The following is a 25,079-nucleotide window of genomic DNA, read 5'->3' on the forward strand; positions in this document are numbered from 1 at the left end:
TTGACTTTGATCGACAAATAATAGTATTATCGAATTGACTATTGAGAAGAAGAAAAATCTGTTTCAGTTGCCCGGCAAAACGAGTACGAAAAATTATCTAGGACTGTCTTCACATATTTTCAGCCGCCACCACCTTAGATATATGTAAATTCAAAATAATAAAACAATTAATTTGTATTGATTTCCTCATCATGCAATCAGTTTTCTCATAAAATTCGAATTGGCGGACATGAAATCGAATCTGTTTTAATGAGTTTTTTTTTTTTGTTTTCTCCAATATGTACAGTTTATCTATTCGGTCGAGATCTGGCGTACGTAACAGAAAGTGACATCAATTTTAAAATAAATTCACAGGATTCGCTAATATATAATTATTCGATTAAATCAAGTTGTCATATCGAATGTTTTGAGCAAACCACGATCTGAGAATTTTAAATTACCCAAGAATTTTTGAAAACGCTGCAATCAAATCGTATAGACAAACTGCACCAGTAGGTGAAATCAATATAGACAAATTGCGCTAAAATATTTGAATCCGAAAATACGATCAATTTACAACAATTTTCTGTTGGTTGGTACAACTGTAAACTAGCGGTACGCAGCAGTGTGAACGTTGGTCTCAACCGAACGTCCTTCAAACGTTCCTATCGATTGTGGTACGTATCGTAGCGACTCGGGGATGTCCACAGTTACTGAACAACATTAGTACAGTTCGAGCTGGTTCGAGCTGTTGGCGGGTGCTTAGTCGTGTGTCGTCTCAGCTGTTAGCAGGAGCACTGCGTTGAGTTATTTTTTTCATTTTACAGTGAATATCCAAGCATGTCAGCAGACATGGACACGCCGCGGGGGCAAAGGCGGCAAAACAGTGTAGTTCAACCACTTCTTACAGGTATTTATTTCCTTGTTTTATGGACAGTAATAAAAGTAAATGCAACCTTTGTGTTCGAACTCTAACCTCCAATTTTAAATTCCTTAATTCAATCGCTAAGGTTTTCGCGCTGACAAGTGTAAAACATTCCGCTTTTTTGTTGGTTCATTCTCACTGTGCCCGTAATTACAACAATGATAGATCTGCGGAATGTTATGTGCCGAGCCACGTGAATATTGTTTTTTTTACGACACTCAAACAGAATTTTAAATTCATGAATTTTTCGACTTCAGTCATTAAACGTCGGACGTTTATGCATATACATTAAACATATATAAATCAGAAAGTAGTGTCATGTCACGTCACGTAGTTACGTCACTCTATAAACTTTGAATTGTCGAGACGTCATTTCTGTCACTCATTGCGTAATATTTGAACTGCTTTCCCGCCCGTCCTGTATTTCATTTTGTATTCACGCGTAATGAGGATATCAAGCTATAGAGCGGTAATACTTGAATATACTCCTTGTTTCGATTGATTACGATCCACTTAAATAATTACAACATTATATTTTACGTTGTCCTTTCGTTTGAGGTTCATTTATTATTACACGAGACAACCTAATATTTAATTTATTTATCGAATGACGAATAATTTCGGACAAGTTTTTAAAAACTTGGATATTAAAAAGAACAATTGATATTTTTCCAAATTGAATATTTTATTTTTCACAATTACACATGACTCAATATTAATAATAGTATAAAAAAAATTCTTAGCAATTTGGAGAAAAATTCAACACCTGGAGCATTCACTACCTCAAATATAATATTTCAAAAAAAATGTCGGTCTGTAATATGTAATTTGAATAATTGTTGAACTCTGTTAATTGTAAGTATATTTTGAAACAAACCACTACACTGAATACCTGAGTTTTAACGACTTTAATTCACAGTTAATATAACGATGTCCTTTCACTTTCCAGTATTTAATGAAAGATTGCAATTAGTAGATCAGATCTTACACGTACTGCTATATCATAAAATATAGTTATGTACATATATTAGATATATACAATAATTCATACGTTGACTAATTTTGTTTTGCTTTTTTATTTTTACCCGACATTCATCACCTCCGTAAAAAATTGTTGCAACTTAATTGGAAAATGAGAAAATTCAAGCTTATTAGTTCAGGATTAACATTGGAATAGGAACTAAGAACTTTACACTTGTGTTTTTCTAATAATTTTTATGATTGGTTTGGAGACCGTTGTAAAGGCTATTTTTCCAACACCAAAATAACGACTACTCTGATGCTCTACGAACAATTAAAATGATTGAGCATTTAAAATTAGATCATCTTCATGACACAAAGTTTTGTAATAATGTTGTGTGTGTTCTAGACTTGTACCAAATCACAATGGCCTTTGCTTACTGGAAAAGTGGAAAGGTCCTGGATCGTGCAGTATTTGATTTGTATTTTCGAAAGAATCCATTCCAAGGAGAGTTTACGATTTTTGCTGGTCTTGGAGAATGTCTCAAGTTTCTTGAGAATTTTTATTATTCAGACAGTGGTACGCCGTTATTATTAAACTATTGAATAACATGACTCTGTTATCTCTTAAAAAGCTACATCATTAGTTATAATAAACAAAAAATAATTGACCTTTTACGCAATAGTGTGTGAGCACAGTAAACGGTATTTGTAGTTTGTAGAACAGATAATACGCGTCAATTGCAATTTACTACATTTGAGAACTGTCAAGATGACAAGAGAATTAATAAGACGGGCGAATGTGTTTCACTTTTTATGTTCTGTTTTAAGAAGGCTGAGGCTTGCCATAAACATGATACTGAAATTCTGAAACAATTGCTTTTGATTAGTTTCGATGATAGGATGTTATTGTTAAAGTTTTACAATTGTCAAAAGTTGGAAGTTAGCTATTTTTGAATTATTAGTACTCTCAATGACTTTGATAAAGTACTGGCCCATTCTATACTGTATAATCTTCATTAGAAATATCACAGAGGCTTACAGATAACAAAAAGAATTAGGAATTTACATTCCGTTAATGACATAAGTTGGAATCGGAAGCTATTCTTAGAAATTTGAATAATTTGCAACTAATTGATATTCGAATCATTGTTCATTCAGATTTTTCGATCCAAGAATCCATTAATTACAAAATACTCCATCCCACAACAGTTATGTGAAATTTTTTCATTTGCTAGATTTCGTTGGAATCAAAATTTAAAGTAATATTGAATTTATGTTGATAAAGGGTTCACACTGTAAAATTTTTTTGTATCAGAGAACTTGGTTTATGTACTAAATCGTATGAAGTGTTTTATTTAGATCTGAAGCCTCCTCAAGTGTCCGTAAATTTGAATACATATATTTTTTTGGAGTAAATTTTCATATGGATGTGTTTCAGTTCTTGTCAATTTGTTCGATCGTTCTTATTATTACCATTCTGTAATGTCCTTTCCTCCCTAATGAGACAACTCTAATAAAGATGCTCAAAAGGGCACTAAATTAAAATTCAAGTGTATCTGACCTTGTAGTCAATGTTACTTATCATCAATTAATTACATTTAGATATTGAGTACCTGCAGTCCACTCTACCAGCTTCTGTTGAACCCGAATTTTATGAATACCTAAGGAATCTTACCGCACAAGATGTAACCTTATGTGCTATTGAAGAGGGATCAGTTGTATTTCCAAGGTAACTGTAACATTCTTAAAAATGTCTTTATTTGCTCTAAGTCGTAAACATACGTTGTATTAAACAATTTAACAAATTAATAATGGTACTGTTTTATAAAACTATGAGATGTTCAGTGTCTTCGTTTTCAATTTTACTGAAATGAATTGCTTATTGTACTTTCAGGGTGCCATTGATCAGAGTACAAGGTCCTTTGATAATGGTACAGCTTTTAGAAACGACCTTGTTAACCCTCGTGAATTATGCAAGTTTAATGGCAACAAATGCTGCCAGATATCGAATGGTTGCAGGAAAAAATGTATCCTTGTTGGAATTTGGCCTCAGAAGAGCGCAAGGGCCTGACGGTGGACTGAGTGCCTCGAAATACAGCTACATTGGTATGCTATCTTCTCATGCTATGCTAGTTGAAACATAGTTCGTAGGTACCTAACTTTTAAAAGGCTTTTATAGCGTTACTAAAAGTTGCAACTTTTAGACTAGAGGTCAAACGGTGATTAATTTATCAGCCCTTGTCACGTGTGCGGGTAGACAAAATGCTGTATTCTGACTCAGATGGGGAATTAGAGTAAACTTCGCTAAAATGCTGCAGTGTCCTTATTTGAAATTAATTACCTTTCATATTCTTAATGGCTCTGCGTCATGCAATTTCACCCATTATCGTTTATAGCAGTAGTAGTCGGGCAATTTATGAATAGCATCCAATCTTGCACTGATATAAGCTCCATTGGTAGTTTTTGACATTTATCTCCACACCAGTCTTGGAAATGATTCATAATTCTTATCTTCTCGAAGTCCGGATACAGATTGATTACTGTAGCTCAAGTGCCCAATAGTTGTAATGTAGTTTTTCATTTGAATCACAAATAAATGCATTCATGATAATCTACAAGTTATCTACCCCAGTCTTCAATGCTTGTCATACATTGTTAAACTTTTCAAGATATAAGACATAAAATGTAAACATGATACATCTTTTTCTATCTTATTTAATTTCCAGTGAACCGAAATAAATTGCTAACGTTATCCTCGAATACTATATTGCCGGTATTGCAAATTAGTACAATATTATATTTTGAAAGCTTTATCCATGCAACAAATACGATTATTTAATTCAACATCTAATTGGAAATCGAATGCATGATGACTGGATTCCTATCCACATTAATTTGAATTCTAACGAATTACATTCATTGAATGCAATCTCAAATATTCGCGGTATAGTTAAAGAATGTGAACTGATTTAAATCTTTGAGACGTCAAGATTGGAAAGATACTGTACAGAATTATTGTGAATACCGTTTTTCTGATTCGCTTCCGTTTACTGCACTGTGTTTTTAGTTTTCAGTCGACGGTATTTTAGTACTTGCAGTTTTCTCATCAAGATAAAATATTCAACGAACCTACTGTAAGGGTTTATTTACTTATTTTTTTTATAAATTAACATTATTGATGCATCATAAACGACTGAAACACCTTTGATAAATGTTTAATCGTCATTCAATGCATTACTTGAGCATCTATCTACTCATTTTGACAAACATTTATCGATTTTTAATATGGAAATGTGGTGAAGTTGATAATGAAAGACATTGCAATGTTATTCAGAGATATAGGGTAAACAATAAAATAATCTATTCCTTGTAAGAGTATCGAAATTCACCAAGCCAAGTTTAGTTCCAAAAACTAAAGTATTTCCCTAATAGCAATCCTACGGTTGTTAGTACAATTTCATAGAATCCGTGGTGGATAAAGCAATTTACTGTAAATGTGTTGAACGTCGTGCGTGAGTAATTGATTGACTATAATACGGACGAGCCAGGTGTCTGGCACCATCACACCACAGGCACTATATGCCAAACAATTTCGTCAAAACTAAAATCAATATGATGTTCCATTCAGTACCAGCAGGTATCATCTTAGCAATGTGTTACAATTTTAGGGACTGCCTGGTCTTATATATATGACTTACCTATTCCTTATGACTCATCATTTTCCAACATGCTTCTAAACTTTGCTTTAACAGTCACCTGCTAGGTAAATCTGATTTGGAGAGAATGAGGGATCACTGGGGCAATTTATACAAAAATAACAGACATACTGAAACTGTTGTGTTCAATTGTCAGGTATTTGCTTGTAGAGTATCTATAGTATTTTTTAAGCCAAAATTAATCGATGTTCTTTGAATCCCGCAAAAGCATCACTAATTTTGTCATTCTCTTATGGATCGGTGAAATTTTCCCTTATTGACGATCTAAACACAAATTTACAGAAACCCAACTAGATATTTATAGTTATCATGAACATTTTATTTCACCAAGACAAAACATGTCTTCCTAATATGACCGATCAGTTTTCTCCAATAAGTGTTTATCTTTAGCAAATATAAATTCATATTACAGCTGTGCTATATTTATATAACATTGTGCAAATATTTTGTGCTGTCTAATAAAAGCACAGTTGACACAATAGTAAAGGTTCAATCAAATAGTTATGATCTGACTTACAAGTACACGAATTGGAATCAAAAAATGTATTTCAAACTCATGCTAAATTTGTATTTTGATTGATCAGATGATAAATGCATTATACGATCTTCATTCACAGAACAGTGTTCAGAACAATATTTTGCTTAATAAATCTTTATAAAACGTTAATTATTCATATTCATTACAGATTCAAATGATTAATAAGACTTACTCGTAATTAGTTTATTCGTAGTTCTTAATTTAAACATAATTACAGTACAATATTGTATGTTTAAAATCATGTAGCGTCCTAAAAATATTCGATGAAACATGAATATCAATGCTTAACTTCATATTTTTAATGATGTTCAGGTGGTTTCGATGGGACAAGTAACGTGTTGGCAGGAAAATTATTTGGGATACCAGTAAAAGGGACCCATGCACATGCATACATTACTTCCTTCACCGGTGTTGAAGACTTACAGAATAAAGTGAGTGCTATTACTATTAAGATTAATATACGATAAAGTATATCGATCAGCTATTTACAAGGAGCACAAACTTGATGACTGATTAGTCATAATGTGATATTTTTATTGTTGGATGTTTCGATTTATACAATGTTTCAATATATTTGGAGTTCTTGCTCTTTACCTATATTCACTATAATACTGAGATTAGATAAAACCTATTTATATAATAAGTGAATGATTTCACTGCTTAACTCGATTTTTGAGCTTTGAGTAATTCCTAAGTTGATCGTATTTTTTTCACTTGAAAAGTGCAAGAAATCGTTCTTTTTCTTCAAATAAATTTATTTTATGACCAGAAGAGTAATATTTTTAAATACTATGAAAGATAACTAAAGTACACGATTACGAACTCAGAAACTTTTGCATATTTGTATAATATTTACCTTCTGATTATTATCATAAAGTTTAAGCAAAGTATGGGTATCTTTTTCCGTTTACTTTCCAAACGTGATCATCAAGAAAGTAGCATTCTTAACCCAGGTACAAAAAAAAAATTCAATTGTCGGCCAGTGTTACAGGTTGCATTGTTATAAACATTTTTACAAATAATTTTGATCTACCAATATATTGTAAATTGCACTCGCTCTGGGTAAATATGGGAAAGAGGATAAATTAAGGTATAAATTCTTACCAACAGAAGGTGTCTTTCTCACACTTGGCCATTTATTTTCAGACACTGGTACACAAAAAGACAGGTATAACTTACGATCTCTTGGCGCTCGCTTACACTTATCGTGATTCTATCGCCTCTGAGTTGGGAGCTTTAGTGTCTGAGGCATCAGATGGAGAACTAGCGGCCTTGATAAGCTTTGCAATTGCTTTGCCAGAAGGATTCATGGCCCTAGTAGACACGTACGATGTTAAGAGGTATTTTCACACCATGCACTGTAACCCCACACTTGCTCGTGATAGCTCTCCATAACTAAATTGGCACATTACACGATTTAAATTGGTACTTATCAGAAATAGAAGTTGAACTTTTTGAGGTCTTGGAAGATTAATTGTAGATGAATAATTAAGGACCACCAAACCTGAACGGATTTCTGTAACGGATTCACTGAGTCTGAATCGTCAAGCTGAAACTAGTAGCCTAAAGTGGCGCTGAAACATGCCATTGTTAATTGAGATAAGGCAGAGAAACTTAGGGATGTTCGATTGTTCCAAATGAATTGATACTCGGGTCGATCTTGAATTGGTTTCTTAAGAATTGATGTAATCAAAAATTGGCTTCCAAAATTCGAGCTAATATGAATTGTTCTCAGAAACATTTTTAACATTCAAACTAGTTATTGTTTCTACAAAAGTTTCTGTTCAATTATGCTTTACATTTAATTTTTCCAATCACTGAATGAATAAAATTCAAAAATAAAACATTTCTTTAAAAAGTATTAAATTTTTCGCATCGTATTACAAGTATAAAATTACAATTAAAATATAGATTGTTCGTAATATGCATGAAATAAAATATAAAAGCATTATAAACAGTGCATATCAAACATAATATTTATACAATGCGAACTAAGTGTATGCATATACCTAATTATTGACAATATGCATCATGCCAAAATTTCAGTTTCAGCATCAAAATTCTTCAAAAATTCGCGTACATAAAACCAGAACTGCACAAGCGCAAGTTGCTTGGAATTTATTAGAATTGACTCCTTCATTTTAACCATTGTGGATCAATTCATGCAAGATCGAAATAGTAAAAGATCAATTTGTTAGACATTTTGGATCGATCTCTGCAGAATCGAATAGAAGGTGCCCGTCCATAGTAAAAATCATAAATTAGAATTTTGTCAAATCTTATGAATGTACAATATTTTTACAACATTATAGACGTTAAATTTAACTAAATTATACTGTTTAAAAGAAGTAGTCTGGCTGTTGGCTTCAGCTTCACGAATACCTTCTCTAGCCCATTGAAACTCTGCACTTGTCCCATAAAGGTTGGTGATGTCTATGTATCTTTAGTGAACTATATGAGCTGGACCAGCCCGAGTAGAATTCTTTAGAATTATGATACTCCGTTTTTCTTTTCGATTGACATAATAATACTTACATACATTTGCATTAATGGCGTTATATTTCATATTCCGGGTGTAGCTTTTCTCCCAAAAATGTGTTACACAAAAATTTCCAGCTGTCTTTGCCTACGTTTAACTTTTACAAGGGTGACTTTCAAATTAGGACTAGCAGCAGTTATAAAATGAGCGAAAATAGCTGGAACTGTCCGTGTATATCTAATACTGTAAATATACAAATTTCTGATTGTATATACTCTGTCTGTCAGAATGACCTGAATATTATAAGAAGGTCGAAATTTTTTTTTTCGCGTTTGCTGACTTTTACAAAATAAAATTTCAGGGAATTCAAATTGTGATTAGTGCTTGTGATAACTATAGATGTTTTATCGTGAATGAAGCTGTAAACCAAAATCTCGTTGCATTCTAGTATGGTGTGTGTATATTATAATGTTTATTTTTTTTGCATGACCGCCATAACTTATTAAATTCAATGTTCTGAAACTATTGTCACTCAGCTTGTCATAAAATTAATAATAAAATGACTTTCTGACAATTGAATGTAAGTATTTGACGTACTTTAATAGAGTTGCTGACATATAATTTATTAAATCATGTATTCGTTTATATAGGTAATTTACCTCGGGTCCATAATCCAATGTACTTCAATTCGTTAAAGAGTTTAATTTGTTTAAGTAGTCATTTCTGACCCTGTATCACACAGACCAAGTACAGACAATCGAAGTCCCTTTTATTAGCGTAAAACATACTTGCGCAATAAAATACAAATATTGAAGGAATAATATTAATAAATATAACAATAATGAGGAAGTTATGAGGATAAAAGTTTTATATGAATTACAAAGAATACTTACGAGTGTTCGCACAAGCACATAGTTGATGGCATGTGCACAGTAGCCTAACAAGAGTGTGTTTGTAGCATAGAAGCATCGGCCAAACGACAGGCGCACATAGCCAGTCTAAATGTAAAGCCTAAACTTCTAACTAACGGACTTGCTTATGGGGCAAATAAGTCACTACTAAATGGTGGAAAAAATGGCCCGCTAGTATCAAATTCTACGATGTATTGCAACAATGGCTGTGTAAAAAGAGGTGAATTGGGTGAGCTCTATGTGAGGTACGAATCCGCGATGTTTATAAGTTCTTTTCTAATCGCAGAGTGATACTTTTATTAGTACAACCCAATGTACACCAAGTTATTATTACACTTGTTGAAGTATTTGTCAACTCCATATGACAAAATATCTTTTATGACTTGACTATGAATGAAAACAATTTTCAAACCTCTGTTCACATTATAATTTCACAGTTGAATCATCTCATATTCAGCAACTGATTTTAAGTACAGGTACTAATATTTAACACCACTGAATTCTGACATGAATATTACAATCATTTCTATCAATAACGAATCATATAAAATTTATCTGTGTAAGAGGTGTCAAGTCATGAATATTGGCTCTTGTTTCAGCTAGGAATTGGCTGATGTTCGTACGTTTCGTTTGTCAAATTTTACATTTTTCCTGAACACCTTGGTTGCGAACGCCATATTTGCCTTATTCGACAGAAGTTTTAAATGTACAAATGCGTGTATTTTTGGTCTAGTGGGTAGGTCAAACACATTGAGTCTTTTTCATGAAAAAATTATTTGATTTGAGATTTGCCAAGCAATTGTTAATCAGTACCATCACCAGGGCTTGATGAGGTCTGCAGTTACTGTGCTTTCGTTTGTTTGTCATATATTTGAAGTAAGGCTCGTGTTAGTATGCGGTCTTACGTTTCTGATAAAAGATGCAATGTGGGAAAAATTAATAATCGTAAAAAGTAAAAAATGTCAGCTAATTCCATGATTGGCTAAGAAAGGGTTTTATTCACATCGCTCTTCTCATTTGTATCTAAGTTGAACAGTGAATATGCATTCTATCTATTATGCAATTTTTGAGAAACCTCGAGTTACAGAAATAGTACTAGATTGTAGGAATTTTTTTTTGAAGTCTTGACTTAGTAATAAAAGGTAAAGAAACGTTGTATTGGAAATTCCATTGCTTAGCTGTGGAACAGAAGATTTTAATTTCGTAAATAATAGTAATAAAAATTTACTCATTGACTACATCTGTTCCCAGGGGTTGTACTAATGAATGGTGAAATAAAGCATCACTTTTTATAACAGGCAAATATAATGTTTCATCATATCACTATATTCACGCAGCATGAAATCATAGAATAGGCAAAAATTAAAAGGATTTCATTTAACATAAAGCTTTATGTGTTTTTTCGTACAAAAAATGGTTGTCAATGTTCGACCTTATGTAGTGCCTTCCCAAATTCAGCCCGAGAGTAAACTGAAATTGAAGATTTTTTGCTATTAATAAATAATCCGTCATGTTCTTATATCGCATAATTTTTAAATTATTGAACCTGAATAATGGAATCAAAATGACAGTTTATAAAAAAAATATGTTTCACAGTCCCTGTTCAGTTCCCTCTGTCATTTTTAAATCAAGTTTTCATCAGGCTTTTAGTAGTTGTGCTATGTTACGCAACACTTATCAAAATAATGTTAAATATAATTGGCTGATGTCCAGTGGTTTTCAAAGACTGTGCTTTTGACAAACAAACTTCCCTTGTTCAATAGTTATTTGTCTTCGTGTATACGTATTGTAGCGTGTGTATTATGCCTTATACACACGCATGATTGTCTATCATTTAACAATATTGCTTCGGCAAATGGGCGTTTTATTTGAATGTACAGTCAATTAGTACCCTGACAACAATTTGTGATATTTATGCAAGAATTCCTTAGTTCCGTAAGCTTTGGCATGCCAAGGGCATAAACATATGCATACACCATCATATTTTTTTCTCATTGTCAGCATGGGGTAAACAGGAAGGTTGCATAATCCATTGATACTATGGTCCTCCATTAAAAGTGTTTCCTTTCATTCAAAATCCAATCAATGGTGTTGGGCGATATGTAACAAATTTATCTACGTAACCACAACAAATGATGAAAGTTGAGTCTGTCCAAACTTGGGCTGGCTGTTTGGGGCCATAATGTGATATAGTTTATGACGTCAGGTCCCGGCAATTCACGTCCATTATTTTTCAGCTGGATTCATTATATTATATTCATAAAACTTACTTTCTGAAAATGCCAGTTGCAAATATTTTGGATAGAATGAAAAATTATGCAGCTTTCTTTTAATAACTGGTAAAATGATGAAATTACTTAGATGTAGCTTTGAATGAAAAAAAAATTATGAGCGCTTCATAGAAAACATCAATTAAGCCATCATCAATGAAGGTTAAGTTGAAATTGTCACCATTGCTCAATCAATTCATGCATGTGTAGGGTCAGAAATATGCTAGTTCTGTTTATTTACCAATTTTTTTAACAGGAGCGGGCTGTTGAATTTCTGCGCTGTGGCATTGGCGTTGTCTGACCTGGGTTACCAAGCAATTGGTATTCGCATCGATAGTGGGGATCTAGCCTACTTGAGTATGACTGCACGAGAAGTATTTGAAAAAATTGCAGTCAAATATAATTTACCATGGTTTGCAAAGCTGACAATAGTTGCTTCCAATGATATTAATGAAGAGACTATATTAAGCTTGAACGAACAGGTAAATAAAATTTGTTTTGCTGGGTGTTACAACCTCCACTTCTCTGTTACGCTTGTAATAATCAATTAGCAAAATTGCGGTGTGGTAAGTTATCTAGATGACTTAATCTAAGATCAACTTTCATCTTCATCTTGATCAATCCGCTATTCGTTTTTACCTTTTTTACGGTATGAAGATGAGGTAAACTAAAAGAAGAAACACTGAAATCTTGGTGAAGTCATTCAAAGTCAAGACTCTGATGTAATTTTATTAATATAATTAGTAAAAAAAAAATTTTGAATTGTACTATTCTAAAAAAAAGGATCGTTAAAGCCGACTAAATATTTTGGTGCTGATGGTAAAAAAAAATATATTTCTCAAATTAAATTCAACTTGTTCTCATGAAATGAAGAAAAACCTACAAAGAAATAATTTACTGAATCAATTCTTTTTTCTCAGTGTATCAACAATCTCTCGTTTTCTTTTTTTGGTATTCTTTTGAGTATCTAGATAAAAATGAGAATGGTCTTATCTATTAGAGAAATAATTGTATGAGAAACTATCTTTCATTTTATTGCTTATTCATTCATTTTATTTTTAGCTACATGAATTTTGATATAAATAATTTTTTCTTTGTCCAAATAATAATATTGAATTCCATATACAACACTGGAAATTTGTATCATCAGTGTATACTCCATGATATGTATTTCAGGGGCACAAGATTGACTGTTTTGGAATTGGAACACATTTGGTAACATGTCAAAAGCAACCTGCATTGGGATGTGTTTATAAAATGGTGGAAATAAATGACCAGCCAAGAATAAAACTCAGTCAGGATGTCGGCAAAGTAACAATGCCTGGTAAAAAAAATGCTTATAGATTATATGGCGCTGACGGACATGCATTAATTGATTTATTACAAAGATCCATAGAGGATCCACCGCAAGTGGGGGATAAAGTTCTGTGCAGACACCCATTCCAAGAATCGAAACGAGCGTATGTTATTCCAACCCGTGTAGAGTCACTGTACAAGGTGAAGATATAAAATTAAATCCAGTTCTTTTTGCGCTAACCGATATTTGAGTGTAGTTTTAAGCTCATGATTTTTGCTAATAACAATAATAATTTATAAGTTTACAACGCACATGTGTTCGAATATTTGAATTGACTGTGAATTATTGTTGCAGGTGTACTGGGAGAATGGTAAGATATCCACTCCATTACCGACACTAGAAGAAACTAGAAATAGGGTACAAGTTTCCCTTAGAACATTACGTAATGACCACAAACGAAATCTGAATCCAACACCTTACAAGGTAATTTATATAAGTTCATGAAGTGATATAATATCGAAGGTAGGGATGTTCAAATTATTCGAAACTACATATGATTCGACATGTTAATCGAATAATTCAATTTAAGTAATTCGAGGATCTCAGATGATTTGGTCGGAACCACAAATCTTCAACTATTATTTTGCATACGTGTGATAAAGTATCCTAATAATTCCATCAGAGGTTAAAAAATATGAGTTTTTTTTCAGAGTCAATTCTTTATTTACAAATTCTCTTACATCTGAAATTTGGCAATCGTTCGAATTGATGCATCTTCTGACTTAAAATTTTTCATTCATTTTAGGAATCACATTCAATTTGCTGTCAAGACGAATTCTGACAATCACACATGTTATTTAACTAAGTACTTTTAAGATAGAAAAAAACAAATGGAGAATTGAAGATTTGAACTGAGAAATTTGAATATTTTGAGCTACTAAAATTGTCAAAATAACTCGAATTATCCGAAATATTCGAAAAATCAGACTGCACGACTATTGGATCTGACCACTATTTGTACATCCCTGATTAAAAGCTTTCTTTTATTCACTTTTATTACACAGTATTTATATTTAACTGTAATGTTTACAAGTTTAAAAAGCATTATATATTACTTCTCACAGGTTGCAGTCAGTGATGATTTGTACAACTTCATTCATGATTTGTGGCTACAGAATGCCCCGATTGGTGAACTTTCATAGGGTTGTAAAAAACTGATAAGCACGGAATGCCTACGGATTAATGATTAAATATTTTATGCTGATGTTATCTTACTGCATACTATAAGTATAATACAGCTGTGGAGCGTGTATGCTTCAGAATATATTGACAAGCCGACTGTGAAAAGGCTTTTCGATTACAATAAGTACAACAGTCCTCAGGAATGCTCTAAAATTCCAAGGTTTCCAAAAACTTAACATTTTATCCCAAAAATATTCCATCACTACATAAAATCAGGAAAACTTTTTAAATCCTAACGCTATTGCCTTGATTATGTCATCATGTGTGATTAGAGACAAGGTCTGGCATTCAGAAGCCAAGATAATCTATGGAATCAAATGATTTTGGTTCTAGAAGTTTCCTAGCCAATCATTTGATTTCGAAATCTAATCTCAGTTGCAACTAATTATAATGCTGTTCCAAGTTTTTTCGTAGTAATTATTGGAAATAAGGAACAATTTAAAAAATCCTGAAAGTCAATATTGAAAAGATATGTAAAATATCCTCGATTAAGTTTCGAGGAAAGTGAAAAAAGTCCTTAAAAAATTATCAATTTTATTTTCAAATTGAGATGTTTGCCATTTCATAAGAAAAAGTGGTAGTAAAATTTGTGAGAATTCATTGAAATGCAGAATTATTGCAAGAAATGATTTTCGTAAACAAATCTGGTTGGTGTTTTAAAAAATTCTTTATATAATACAAGTATGGTTTACGAGTTTTTCTTTTGCCTGCCTAATTCCGTACGTAAAGTAGTCGCTTCTGTAACAGTACAGAAAAAGAGAGCATTGAAGTACAAATAAAAAATTGTAAACCATACTTTTTCATAGTATAGCATGCACCATGGAGGTAGTCTTTTCGTTCGTCGCGTTTTTGCAATATCCGTTTTCGGCTTGCGTACGCGCTTGCCTGTGATTCCTATTGCAAGCTTATGCTCGGCATGAAAAGATCTACTTTGCCTCCTTGATGCACAATCTACTATTCTCTGTCTACTCATACTAATATTTATAGTACGTTGTAGACAGAATTCAAACTGTCCTCAATAAGTCTAAAAATTTCATTATACATATCCTAAAATTTGAAGAAAGAAATTCAATTTACTGCTTCAAGATTTGGAAGTATTATGCACAACCAATTTTTAATAATGAAGTATGAACAAGTACACGATGGAAAAAGTGGGGGGATTTTGCGAATTTATATCTCAACAACCAATTATTCAATTCGATTGGAATTTTTTATCCAAAAGTATGTAAATCAAGGTTCATGTACGTATTTTTTTTATCAGAATCTTATGAAAAAATGTATAAAAGAAGCTCGATCTACATACTTGTTAATGAAAAAAACCCTATTCAAATTTAACAATTGTATGTCAAGATATGAATTCCAAAACTTCATCCATTTTTTCTGTACCCCATTAATGTGAGAAAGGAAGGACGTACTATTGGTGATAATAACTGTAATTCTGGTGAAAAAAAAACATGGAAAGACTTGGTAAAATTATTATGTACTGTACGTGGGATATTCAGTGAAGAGGGCCACACATATTCTCTACAGTTAGAGTTAACTGATAGCCATCAGTTCGAGGCAATGAAGTCACTTTAAATTGTCTGCTTTCTGAATATATGGTGTATGTATACGTTATGTACATAACAAGGGTAACGAATAAGTCTCAAAAAATGAGTATATTACCGAAAGTAATACAGAGCATCATAAAATGAAAAGTTTTTTTTATTACACTTTATAAACTCTACAATATGAAAGTGCACATAAATTGATAATAATATACATAGAACAACAGTACGAATTCTATAATATATTACATTCAAATATTTTACAGATTTTAAATTGATAATTATGTTATTTCACTATCTAAAAAAATTGTAATATTCCAAAGTTTATATAGCTTTATATACTATATACCTAGGTTTCTTAGTTTTGTAATCAAACATATATTTTTTGCAAACATTATAATCTAGCAACGTTATGTCAATGTGAGATATAATTATGTGCGGTAGCATATGTATAGCATAACGATGTACCGCATTGGTCCGAATTTAAGCCGAGATTTATTGTCGTTGACAGCACCTGCCAGACTCGCCCTTGTCTTATACGCGAACCCGTCACATGTGTGTGTCACTAATTGTAAGAAAAACACCCTGAAATATTGTCTCACAATTGAGGGTCGTCTTATATGCGGGCTCGGCTTGTACTCTGAACAATATAGCAATTTAGATAGTTTTAAGGGATAGTCCTGAAATTTCAAATCAATGTACAATTAAAAACTACTTGACTTAATATTAAGCTAGCCTGATTTCCGTTAGGAAGCCAAGCACAGATTATTCTTTAGAGAATGGCAGATTTATATTTAGGGTATTTGAAACGAAAATTATGCTATTAGAATGGGCTTATTTAAAAAAAAATTTCTTTTTTTAATATCGTATTGTGAAAGGTTGTTTACTGTTTTAATTTAGTCAACCATAAATGTGTATGTTGCAACTCGTTTTGAAATCTAATATTGTATTAGGGGGTAACTATGCTAAATACACTAACCATCCACATAGCAAATTTTTAACGCTGTAATTTAGAACTGAAACATCTGCACGGTTTCTATTTTGCGATATTCATTTAGAAATACAAAATTTTAAGGAAAGTCTCGTAGTATCTATCGTTCTCTATGGTGAAATTGAAGAATTGGTTTTAAAATAACTGGATCCTCACTATTATAACGGACTATCGATAAAAATATCAGCTGATCAGTGCCTGATGTATCCTTTTATTTTTTACTATCATATCAAAACTTGTGGTCACAAATTACAATTAATCGCACAATATATTATTGAAATCTTGTACATTTAGGATCACAATTGACATAAGGCACTAGTCAATTATTATTTATGATTAATTACGTTGTAATTACAAACACGTGTAAATACGAAATTAATTACATAATACGATGTGAATTCGTAATTAAAGCGGAATCAACTACAAAACTCATTCGTGATTTGTATTTATTTCTGTCGATTGAATTGCAATTATCAAAAGTAACCGATTTCTTGATTATCCTAATCGTACAGTCTTCAATATAATTATTATCTTCATTCAACTCGATCGAAATTTTCAACTACAATTCATGAGTCAATCAAATCTAATTACGATCTCTGAACATGTTAACACTGTGCTAGTTGGAAAGGAATCAGTTGAATTTGAAAATTTTAGATGTACCAATCGTATCGATTGGATTGGAATTGAATTGCAAAATACATATTTTGTAATTCACATTTTCTAAATGATAAATTGCAATTCGATCCAACACTAAATAATTGTAAATCTAACTTGAAACCAGTACTGATCAACACAAATGATTTGTGTATCGTCGACTAATGCTTCTATACTTACCTATTGAATGCGATAGTATTTGGAAAAATAACTGGATAAATCTGAAACCAAAGTTACCTGAATCAAATAACATACTTATTTAAGTAGTACAACGAAAACAAAATATTAATGGCGACTTATACAACGTAATTATTAGCTTGTATGTATGATGGCATTACGGATTATAGTAGTTTTTTAAATTCATATTCGGTATACGTCCATATTCTTTAATGAGCATACTTATTGTCAGCATTGCGTTCAGAAAATACTTATGTTTGTATTAATTGAGTACTATACAAAAGTAGCACTGCCTCTGATTGGCAACTAGGTTGGAAATTATTCTTGCATTAATTTAGTGTTGCAAATCATTCCATCATTTTATTGATATCTGAATGATCTAATGTTCATCTCAAGATAAGGTACTAAAGTACATATGAGAGTATTAGTAAATACATGAGGCATTTCATATTAGATCGGCCAAAAGGAGTCAAGCTTTGACTCAAGCTTTCTAGATGTAATTGAGAATTGATAAGCTTATATTACTACAATTCCTTGAGATACTAATTATAGTTTTAGATATAATAAATTCAGAAGAAAGCAATTGAACAAACTTTAGGCAAAAGTCCTTGATTTATAGTCTTTGAACAGGTGTATTGGTTTAGTGAATGTGGAAAATTTTTTGAAAATGACTAGATATGTTCTTCAAATACAAAAGACTTTCACCTAGTTGCAAAGGAATTAAAGACTATAAGTAAAATAGCCGAGGTGATCTTATTTGGAATGCCCAGCTACATATATCCATCTGGATAGATTTGACCACTATGAGCAATTTGAAAGTGTAAAAGACCGATTGTGAAATGGGTATTTAAATCTGGTCGAAATCGTAAGAAATATTTACGAGGTATTAAATATAATTTGCACATATAGTTTATACTATGCAGCATGATTAATGCCATCTGATTGAAGTTTAGAAATTTACACTTATTTTTACTTTTTTACTTGCAATCGAGATGTTTTCTTTTACAATCCATCACTTAGTTTTCCTTTCATAGTGTAAATTATCGTGCTTTATGTTTCGAAGCTTGTTCTTAGTGTTTTACGATGTATGATAAATGTGACAATTCACCAAGTATCAGTTTTTGTATTGAATGAAAAAATTATAGTTCTTCAAAGTATGAAAACTTAATAGCTCCGTTCACGAACATTGCGATACTTAAAGCTCTGACATTAATCGATACATACCTCTAATCGGCTAGATATTATACCCTTGATATTAAAAATTTTGGACCCTTAACGTGACAGTTGATCATTTTAACTGATATGTGCTATCGAAGGGAATGAAAGAAATAATTCCATTTTGCATAATACGAAATATAAAATAAAACCGCTAGGCTAGGATGTATTTCCAAGTTGTAGAGGGAGTTCCATGTAAAAATTTTCAACCGATAAAAACGTAAAGTAATATGACAGTACAGAGGAGTTTCAGTATATGCAGAAATTGATGAATATTTTAAAAGGTATTAATTTTATATTACACAGAGTGCATAGATAAATTGAAAGAATTTTACCTGTCTGAAAAGCTTGCCGATAATTTTTTGTTTGATTCATTTGTAATTATGAACCAAATTTTGTATGTTCTACTAGATAGAATTTCATGTGATATTGCATATATTAATTTTTCATTTAAATAAAATTATTCAATATTCATACACACCAAGTATTACTACTTGGTAAAAAAGTGGGCGTGCAATATTTGCACGATTAAAAAAGCTGAGCGTTGTTAGTTACATATTTCAACTTAGACATATTGTATGGAATCTGTTGGACGGCAGCACACAATTGGCATAGTTATTATAAGCAAGTGTAAAAGTACATACCGGAGCATCCAATATACTGGATAGTGAATTAGGCATGTTATTTTATAATGAAACTTTTTGTATTACACCTACTATTGTGACTTATTGTTATCAATCTGTTAATAAAATGTGCTTCTAGAAAAAAAATAACAAGGCACTTGCATAAATTCTCTAATTCAAATCTATCGTTCGTATTGATTTAATACAGCAACAAGTGGCAGAGTATAACAATGTATCAGAGTTCAACTATCAAATCGGAAATAAAACGCTGTTCAATACTCCAAGTTAAAAAATCCCAGAGAGAACAGTTTCAGTTCCCTACAAATAAGCTGTACCATGGTATTATTGGCAATAATACTTCAATCAGGTAGTAGAAAGGCTTGTTCAAATTTGACTACTTTCACCTTGATTTAAAAATACATGAATTGATTTTTAGTATAGCGAAGGACCTAATCGTTTGTCTAGATTATACTGGCGATTCCAGAGCACACTAATACACTGTACTACATACCTGTAATTACTGGATTTGGAATACATAATATAGGTAAGTTAGATAAACGTTACAAAGACAGAATGTTTACGAATTTCTAGAAATTGTCACGGGATAAATTATAAGTCATTAGTTTTCAATATATTCTCTCTTTATTAAATATAATTACTTTTACATGTAAACAGGTAGACACATCTAATTGAGAGGAATCACATCCTATCCATATACGGTGACTGAAATGCTTCACTCAACGCCGCGTATCGCAAGCAGATATTAATAATTTATTAGTCTTGAAAGGCTTGTAATTATTGCACGATTTAAACGTACATACTATAAATTAGGTATATTTAGAGGTATTAGAGGTAGAATCTACCATCAGATTGCATAAGTTGTGCGTAAGTTTGTACCTAATAATTTAAAAAATTAATTTTTGTACAATCACTGCGCGTCGTGCATAAATATTTTACTTATGAATAAAAATTTTTTTTATTGATATGCTAATTGTTATACTGAGCATTGTCATGAGAAGCTTTAAATTCCAGGAATGCTTACAGTTGTGATAGCGAACTCGATTACCTTCATGCTTCGCTTGAAAGTAATTAATCGATCGAGATTTTATAAAATAATATTGAACCTGAATTCTAGTAGTGTACAACATTCTAGTTAACCAAACAAATGAATTCTCATTACAGACACGGCTAAAATATTGATTAGTATAACGTGCGGTGTACTTTGTTGAAGTAGTCATTAAAGAAATTAGTAAAAGTTATCTCATTGAAATTTCATTAATTTATAGATGATAAAACAGCTTTGCTGCACTTCTCTATCACCTGACACGCATGTTTTATTTCCATGTCCTCTAAGACTACAGACACACAAATTCTCAAGCTTGATCTGGGGAGAGTTGTCTCTGTTTCCAGATATGCAGATACTACAACAGCAATGTTGTTGTCAATGCACTTATCTGAGATAAGATTTAGCAGTTCCCGCTCATCTGCATGGTTCGGTATCTCCTTGAGATACAAATGTTTAACTGGAGATTCAGCAAAGCCCGATAAATGAAAACTAGTTAATTCTCTAAGTCTGGCATCAAACTGCAGACATTTTTGTTTAAGTGTATCAAATATTCCAGGGTTGCGTTCCATTATTTGAAGCGACTTTGTTGCCGCAGATGTTAAAAATGGAGGTAGAGAAGCAGAGAAACAATATCCAAGACCAGACAGTCGCTGGTGCTCGATGATGTATGATGAACCAACGCAAAAACCTCCGATTGATGCCACAGCCCAATCCAAGGATCCTGAAAAGTAAAATCAACACGAAAATTTGATTAATTACTTATTCCTAGTTTCAGCGAGTTGCTTTCCTCAATGCATTAAAAAAGTTTCAAAAATACTTACCCATTATCATATCTATTTCATGTCTGGGGACTCCAAAGTGCTCTGTAACTCCCCTACCGTGTTTACCAAGAACTCCAAATGAGATGGACTCATCGATGAATATTCGTAATTTGTATTCCCTGGATAATTTGACCAAATCTGGCAATGGACAAATTTCTCCAGTATTCATATAAATTCCTTCAACAATTAGAAACCTTCGAATCTTGGCAGCTTTTTGAGGATTTTTTTTGTCTTCCTCGGCTTGCTGCGTTAACAAATTTTTCAAGTCATCTGTGTCATTGTGCTTGAAGTACTTAATGTTGGATCTTGAAGCATCAAGACCTTTCTGAATAGAAAAATTAATCTTTTCATCGACAAACACCAAGTCTCTGCGTTTGCAGTAAGCTGGAATGGCGGAAGCAATTGTGGTAAATCCGTAAGAATAAACAATAGCCTCTTCAGATTCCATGAACTTGGCTAACTTTTCCTCTAATTCTAAATGGACGTCAACAGTGCCATAAAAGCCTCGGGGTCCGCAAGAACCAACTCCATATTTTTCAATTGCTGCGATAGCGGTATCCTCAATCTCTGACGAACCCACAAATCCCAGATAATTGTGTGTCCCTAAGTTGAGACAATCCTTGCCATTGACAGTAATCCGTTTGCCAACTTTGGTTGAGACCAGTTTGGGCTTCAGAGCATGGTGATACTTCTTTTCGATCGAATTTACCAATGGCTCTGGTTGCCAGTTAGCTATCTTTCTTTCCACCTCATCGTTGGACAATTCTGGCAGTTGGCGATTATTATACCGTCTTTTCGCAGTCAGCCATGCAAACCAGAGTAACACAAATGCTCCTAATAGAAGATGGTACTGCGGTATAGTACTCAGCAAATCCACTGACTCAAGAAATATGAATTTAGATGACATTGTTATTGTTTCAGACACTCCTTCTAAACTCACTAACTCTCCGAATCCTGATCACAATAGCCGCTAGTGCTCGTTACTACACACGACGTACAGTGCTCAGTACAGATTAGTTGTCAATCACTCATTGTATACGTTAGAAATTTTTTAGGCTTATCGCGGGGCTCGGTTCTACGGTAAAATGTCTAAAGTTAACCAATAATACTTGGGACACCGTGATTTCGATAAGCGCCCAAGGCCACACCGCCCAGGGGCGTCTATGTCAATTAAGAACCTTTGTAGGTTTAATTATAACTTGCTTTTGCAGTCAGCCATCCTTGCCACACGTTAACGCCTTGACATGCACTAAGATTCTAAGCGGCCAATTTTTTCGACAAATTTGTTACGTTGGCAATGCAGATGTATACTTGTATGCCACACTTGTATGATTGTGTTTCTCCCACCAAGTCGCCGATTTGAGTGAGAGGGTCCGCTCCAGCTGTTGCACTCTTTTTCTAGTTATGGCTTCAGCTCGTTGCACAGATCGCGCAGTTTACAAAGTCCGTTTTCAGTTTTCGTAGGAAGTAATCTCCGTACGGTACCACCTTGTTATTGGTTGCATCTAAAACGAATACCAGTCAAGCTCCCCTTCACGTGTATCGGATTGACTGACCGTAAAACGATTCGGTACGAGGTTAAAGTTTGCATTGGTTAGACTCTACTGAAACAGATTGAACGAAAGCGTCATTAGACAGCGTTGTAAACCATATCACAGATTCCCCATTCTCCAACTTCCTATTGAGGCGATTGCGGTTACGCCCTCCTTGGCGGTAGAAGACCTATGTGTGCTACTGCAGGCCGGTCGCTACAGGCCGAACCTGAATTGCCAACACGACCAACTGATCCCAAATTTTAGTCGTTTCAAAATTAGGGATTACATGCGTACAGTCCCTTAAAGAAGATCGCTAAGAATTATTGTCGTATACATAGATCGGGATACTGCCGTGGCGAATTTTCTCTGTATTTTCGATGTATTTCCTCGGATATTGGTTTGCTACTGTTCTGAATGCCTTCTTCACTTTTTTGAAGGTCCAATTAATCCAGATGAGTTCGTTCAAATCGGTTCGAATCCAAAAGATGTTTGGACAAAAAAACCGTAAGACCTAACGCCTTTGAATTTTTGCGGATAATGTGAAAAAAAATTTTAAAATGCTGTGACCAATTCTTTGACGTGCTATATCAACGTAATTTTACAAGCGGAATGAATTGCACCTAGTTCGAGTACGCTGCGAGCAACGAATCAGGTGTTCAAGCTAAGAGCGAAAGATTTTGTGTAATTTTCTCTGATGTTAGTGCCACGCTCTTTTTGATGTATTTTCTGCGTTCTGGGGGTCCAATTAGTCGATGGAGACTCACACCAATCGAATCCGAGACAAAAGATTCTTCGGCCAAAAAAAAAGTAAGGCTTATTAGAGTTTTTATGAAAAATTCGGCAATTTTGAAAAATGATGTGAACAATTCTTTTATGCACTACTCCAACATAGATTTTCGAGAGTAATCGATTGGGCGCAGTCCCGATTCCCTGCGACCAAGAGATAAAGAGTTACAGCCAAAACATAAAATTTTCAGATGGTTTTCGAAAAGGTGGGGAAGGAGAATCACAAATTCATAGCTACTAAGTTTCAGCTGTTTATTCAATATGCCTTACATCTATTACAAGTGTTCAAGTGTTTGTGTGTAGTAATTCAACATGTTAACATATAGAATTGAGGTGAAAAACAAAGAGAAATAGAAAAATACACTTTAAAATTATTGCATGAGAAATCTAAGATTTATAAGAGGAAATGAATGTGACATGGGGATCGACTGAGAGGAATTTCAAAAATACTATGTCAGACCATCATTATCATAGTTTTAACATACAGCTGAAATGGTGGCCTGGTAGTGGAGCAACGCGCCTCTGCACAATACGATATGTGATGTGCTATATTGTATTGTCTCTATTTCACATAAGAGGGATTTGGATGGTGAAACATGAATTCTGATTGTATGTACATACATACGTCCGTTGTGTTTCCTTACCCTAGTCAGTTCCTGCTCAACATCTCTTTTTCACACTATTATCGGATCGATAAGTCAGAATTAGGTCACACCAATCGATACTGTAAAAGAAAATTATAAGCTGGGGAAAAAGGTGGGGCTAACTACTTTGGATTTGTAGTAAAAATTTCAACAAATTTATAAGAATGCTAAGAACCTTTGTTTCATGAACTATTCCGACGTAATATTTCGAGAAAAATCGATTTTACAAAGTCCTGATACGCTGCGAGCAACGCATGAAAAGTTGGCACCGAAAAACAAAATACTTTATGTTGTCATTTCTCTGCTGCAGGTCTTTCTACCGTCATTTCTCTGCTAGTGTACATACGCTATTTTTTGTGTGCTTTCTGAGTTCCTGGGGGTCCTATGACTCTAGAAATGGTCATACTAATCGATTCCAAGACAAAAAAATTTTCGGCTCCGAAAATTACCAAAGAAATAAGGCTAACCCATTTGGATTTTTTGCGGAAATTTCGAAGATTCCGAAAAGCACTGCAATAAATTCTTTCAGGCACTATTCCGACGTAATTTTGCGAGAGGAATCGATTGAACGCAGTCCCAATACGCTGCGAGCAACGCATCAAAAGTTACAGCCAAAAAACTCATGATTTTCATCGCCATTTCTCTGCTGCTGGTCCTACGCTCTTTTTGATGTGTTTTCTGAGTTCCTGGGGGTCGAATT

General features: G+C 33.2%; 2 protein-coding genes across 4 annotated transcripts; one reads left to right on the forward strand and one right to left on the reverse strand.

Moving 5' to 3' along the window:
• The first annotated feature begins 742 nt into the window (after positions 1 to 742).
• Positions 743 to 14,744, forward strand: LOC124408833 (nicotinate phosphoribosyltransferase). 3 transcript variants are annotated; one of them, XM_046886073.1, is made up of 11 exons: positions 743 to 889; positions 2,274 to 2,444; positions 3,470 to 3,596; positions 3,762 to 3,973; positions 6,434 to 6,552; positions 7,268 to 7,461; positions 9,559 to 9,756; positions 12,038 to 12,263; positions 12,958 to 13,278; positions 13,433 to 13,561; positions 14,203 to 14,744. In XM_046886073.1, exons 1-11 carry the CDS (start codon positions 820 to 822, stop codon positions 14,278 to 14,280), a joined length of 1,845 nt encoding a protein of 614 aa, XP_046742029.1. In that variant the 5' UTR covers positions 743 to 819; the 3' UTR covers positions 14,281 to 14,744. The 3 variants fall into 3 exon arrangements, with proteins under 3 accessions (XP_046742029.1, XP_046742032.1, XP_046742031.1); XM_046886076.1 differs by lacking the exon at positions 9,559 to 9,756; XM_046886075.1 differs by lacking the exon at positions 2,274 to 2,444 and having other exon boundaries at positions 755 to 889.
• Positions 14,745 to 20,693: 5,949 nt separating this feature from the next.
• Positions 20,694 to 22,680, reverse strand: LOC124409012 (serine palmitoyltransferase 1). The gene is made up of 2 exons (XM_046886396.1): positions 21,415 to 22,680; positions 20,694 to 21,314 (listed from the first exon to the last, which is right to left on the reverse strand). Exons 1-2 carry the CDS (start codon positions 22,319 to 22,321, stop codon positions 20,803 to 20,805), a joined length of 1,419 nt encoding a protein of 472 aa, XP_046742352.1. The 5' UTR covers positions 22,322 to 22,680; the 3' UTR covers positions 20,694 to 20,802.
• Between the last annotated feature and the right edge of the window lie 2,399 nt (positions 22,681 to 25,079).

Source organism: Diprion similis, chromosome 8 (assembly GCF_021155765.1).
Source record: "Diprion similis isolate iyDipSimi1 chromosome 8, iyDipSimi1.1, whole genome shotgun sequence".
NCBI classification, from domain to species: domain Eukaryota; kingdom Metazoa; phylum Arthropoda; class Insecta; order Hymenoptera; family Diprionidae; genus Diprion; species Diprion similis.

Excerpts from the sequence above, each read along its gene's own strand:
- LOC124408833 (XM_046886073.1), top strand. The coding sequence starts at position 820 with ATGTCAGCAGACATGGACACGCCGCGGGGGCAAAGGCGGCAAAACAGT. Across the intron at positions 890-2,273 it reads AGTTCAACCACTTCTTACAG|ACTTGTACCAAATCACAATG; the intron begins GTATTTATTTCC and ends TGTGTGTTCTAG. Across the intron at positions 6,553-7,267 it reads TTGAAGACTTACAGAATAAA|ACACTGGTACACAAAAAGAC; the intron begins GTGAGTGCTATT and ends ATTTATTTTCAG.
- LOC124409012 (XM_046886396.1), bottom strand. The coding sequence starts at position 22,321 with ATGTCATCTAAATTCATATTTCTTGAGTCAGTGGATTTGCTGAGTACT. Across the intron at positions 21,315-21,414 it reads TGAAATAGATATGATAATGG|GATCCTTGGATTGGGCTGTG; the intron begins GTAAGTATTTTT and ends TTTACTTTTCAG.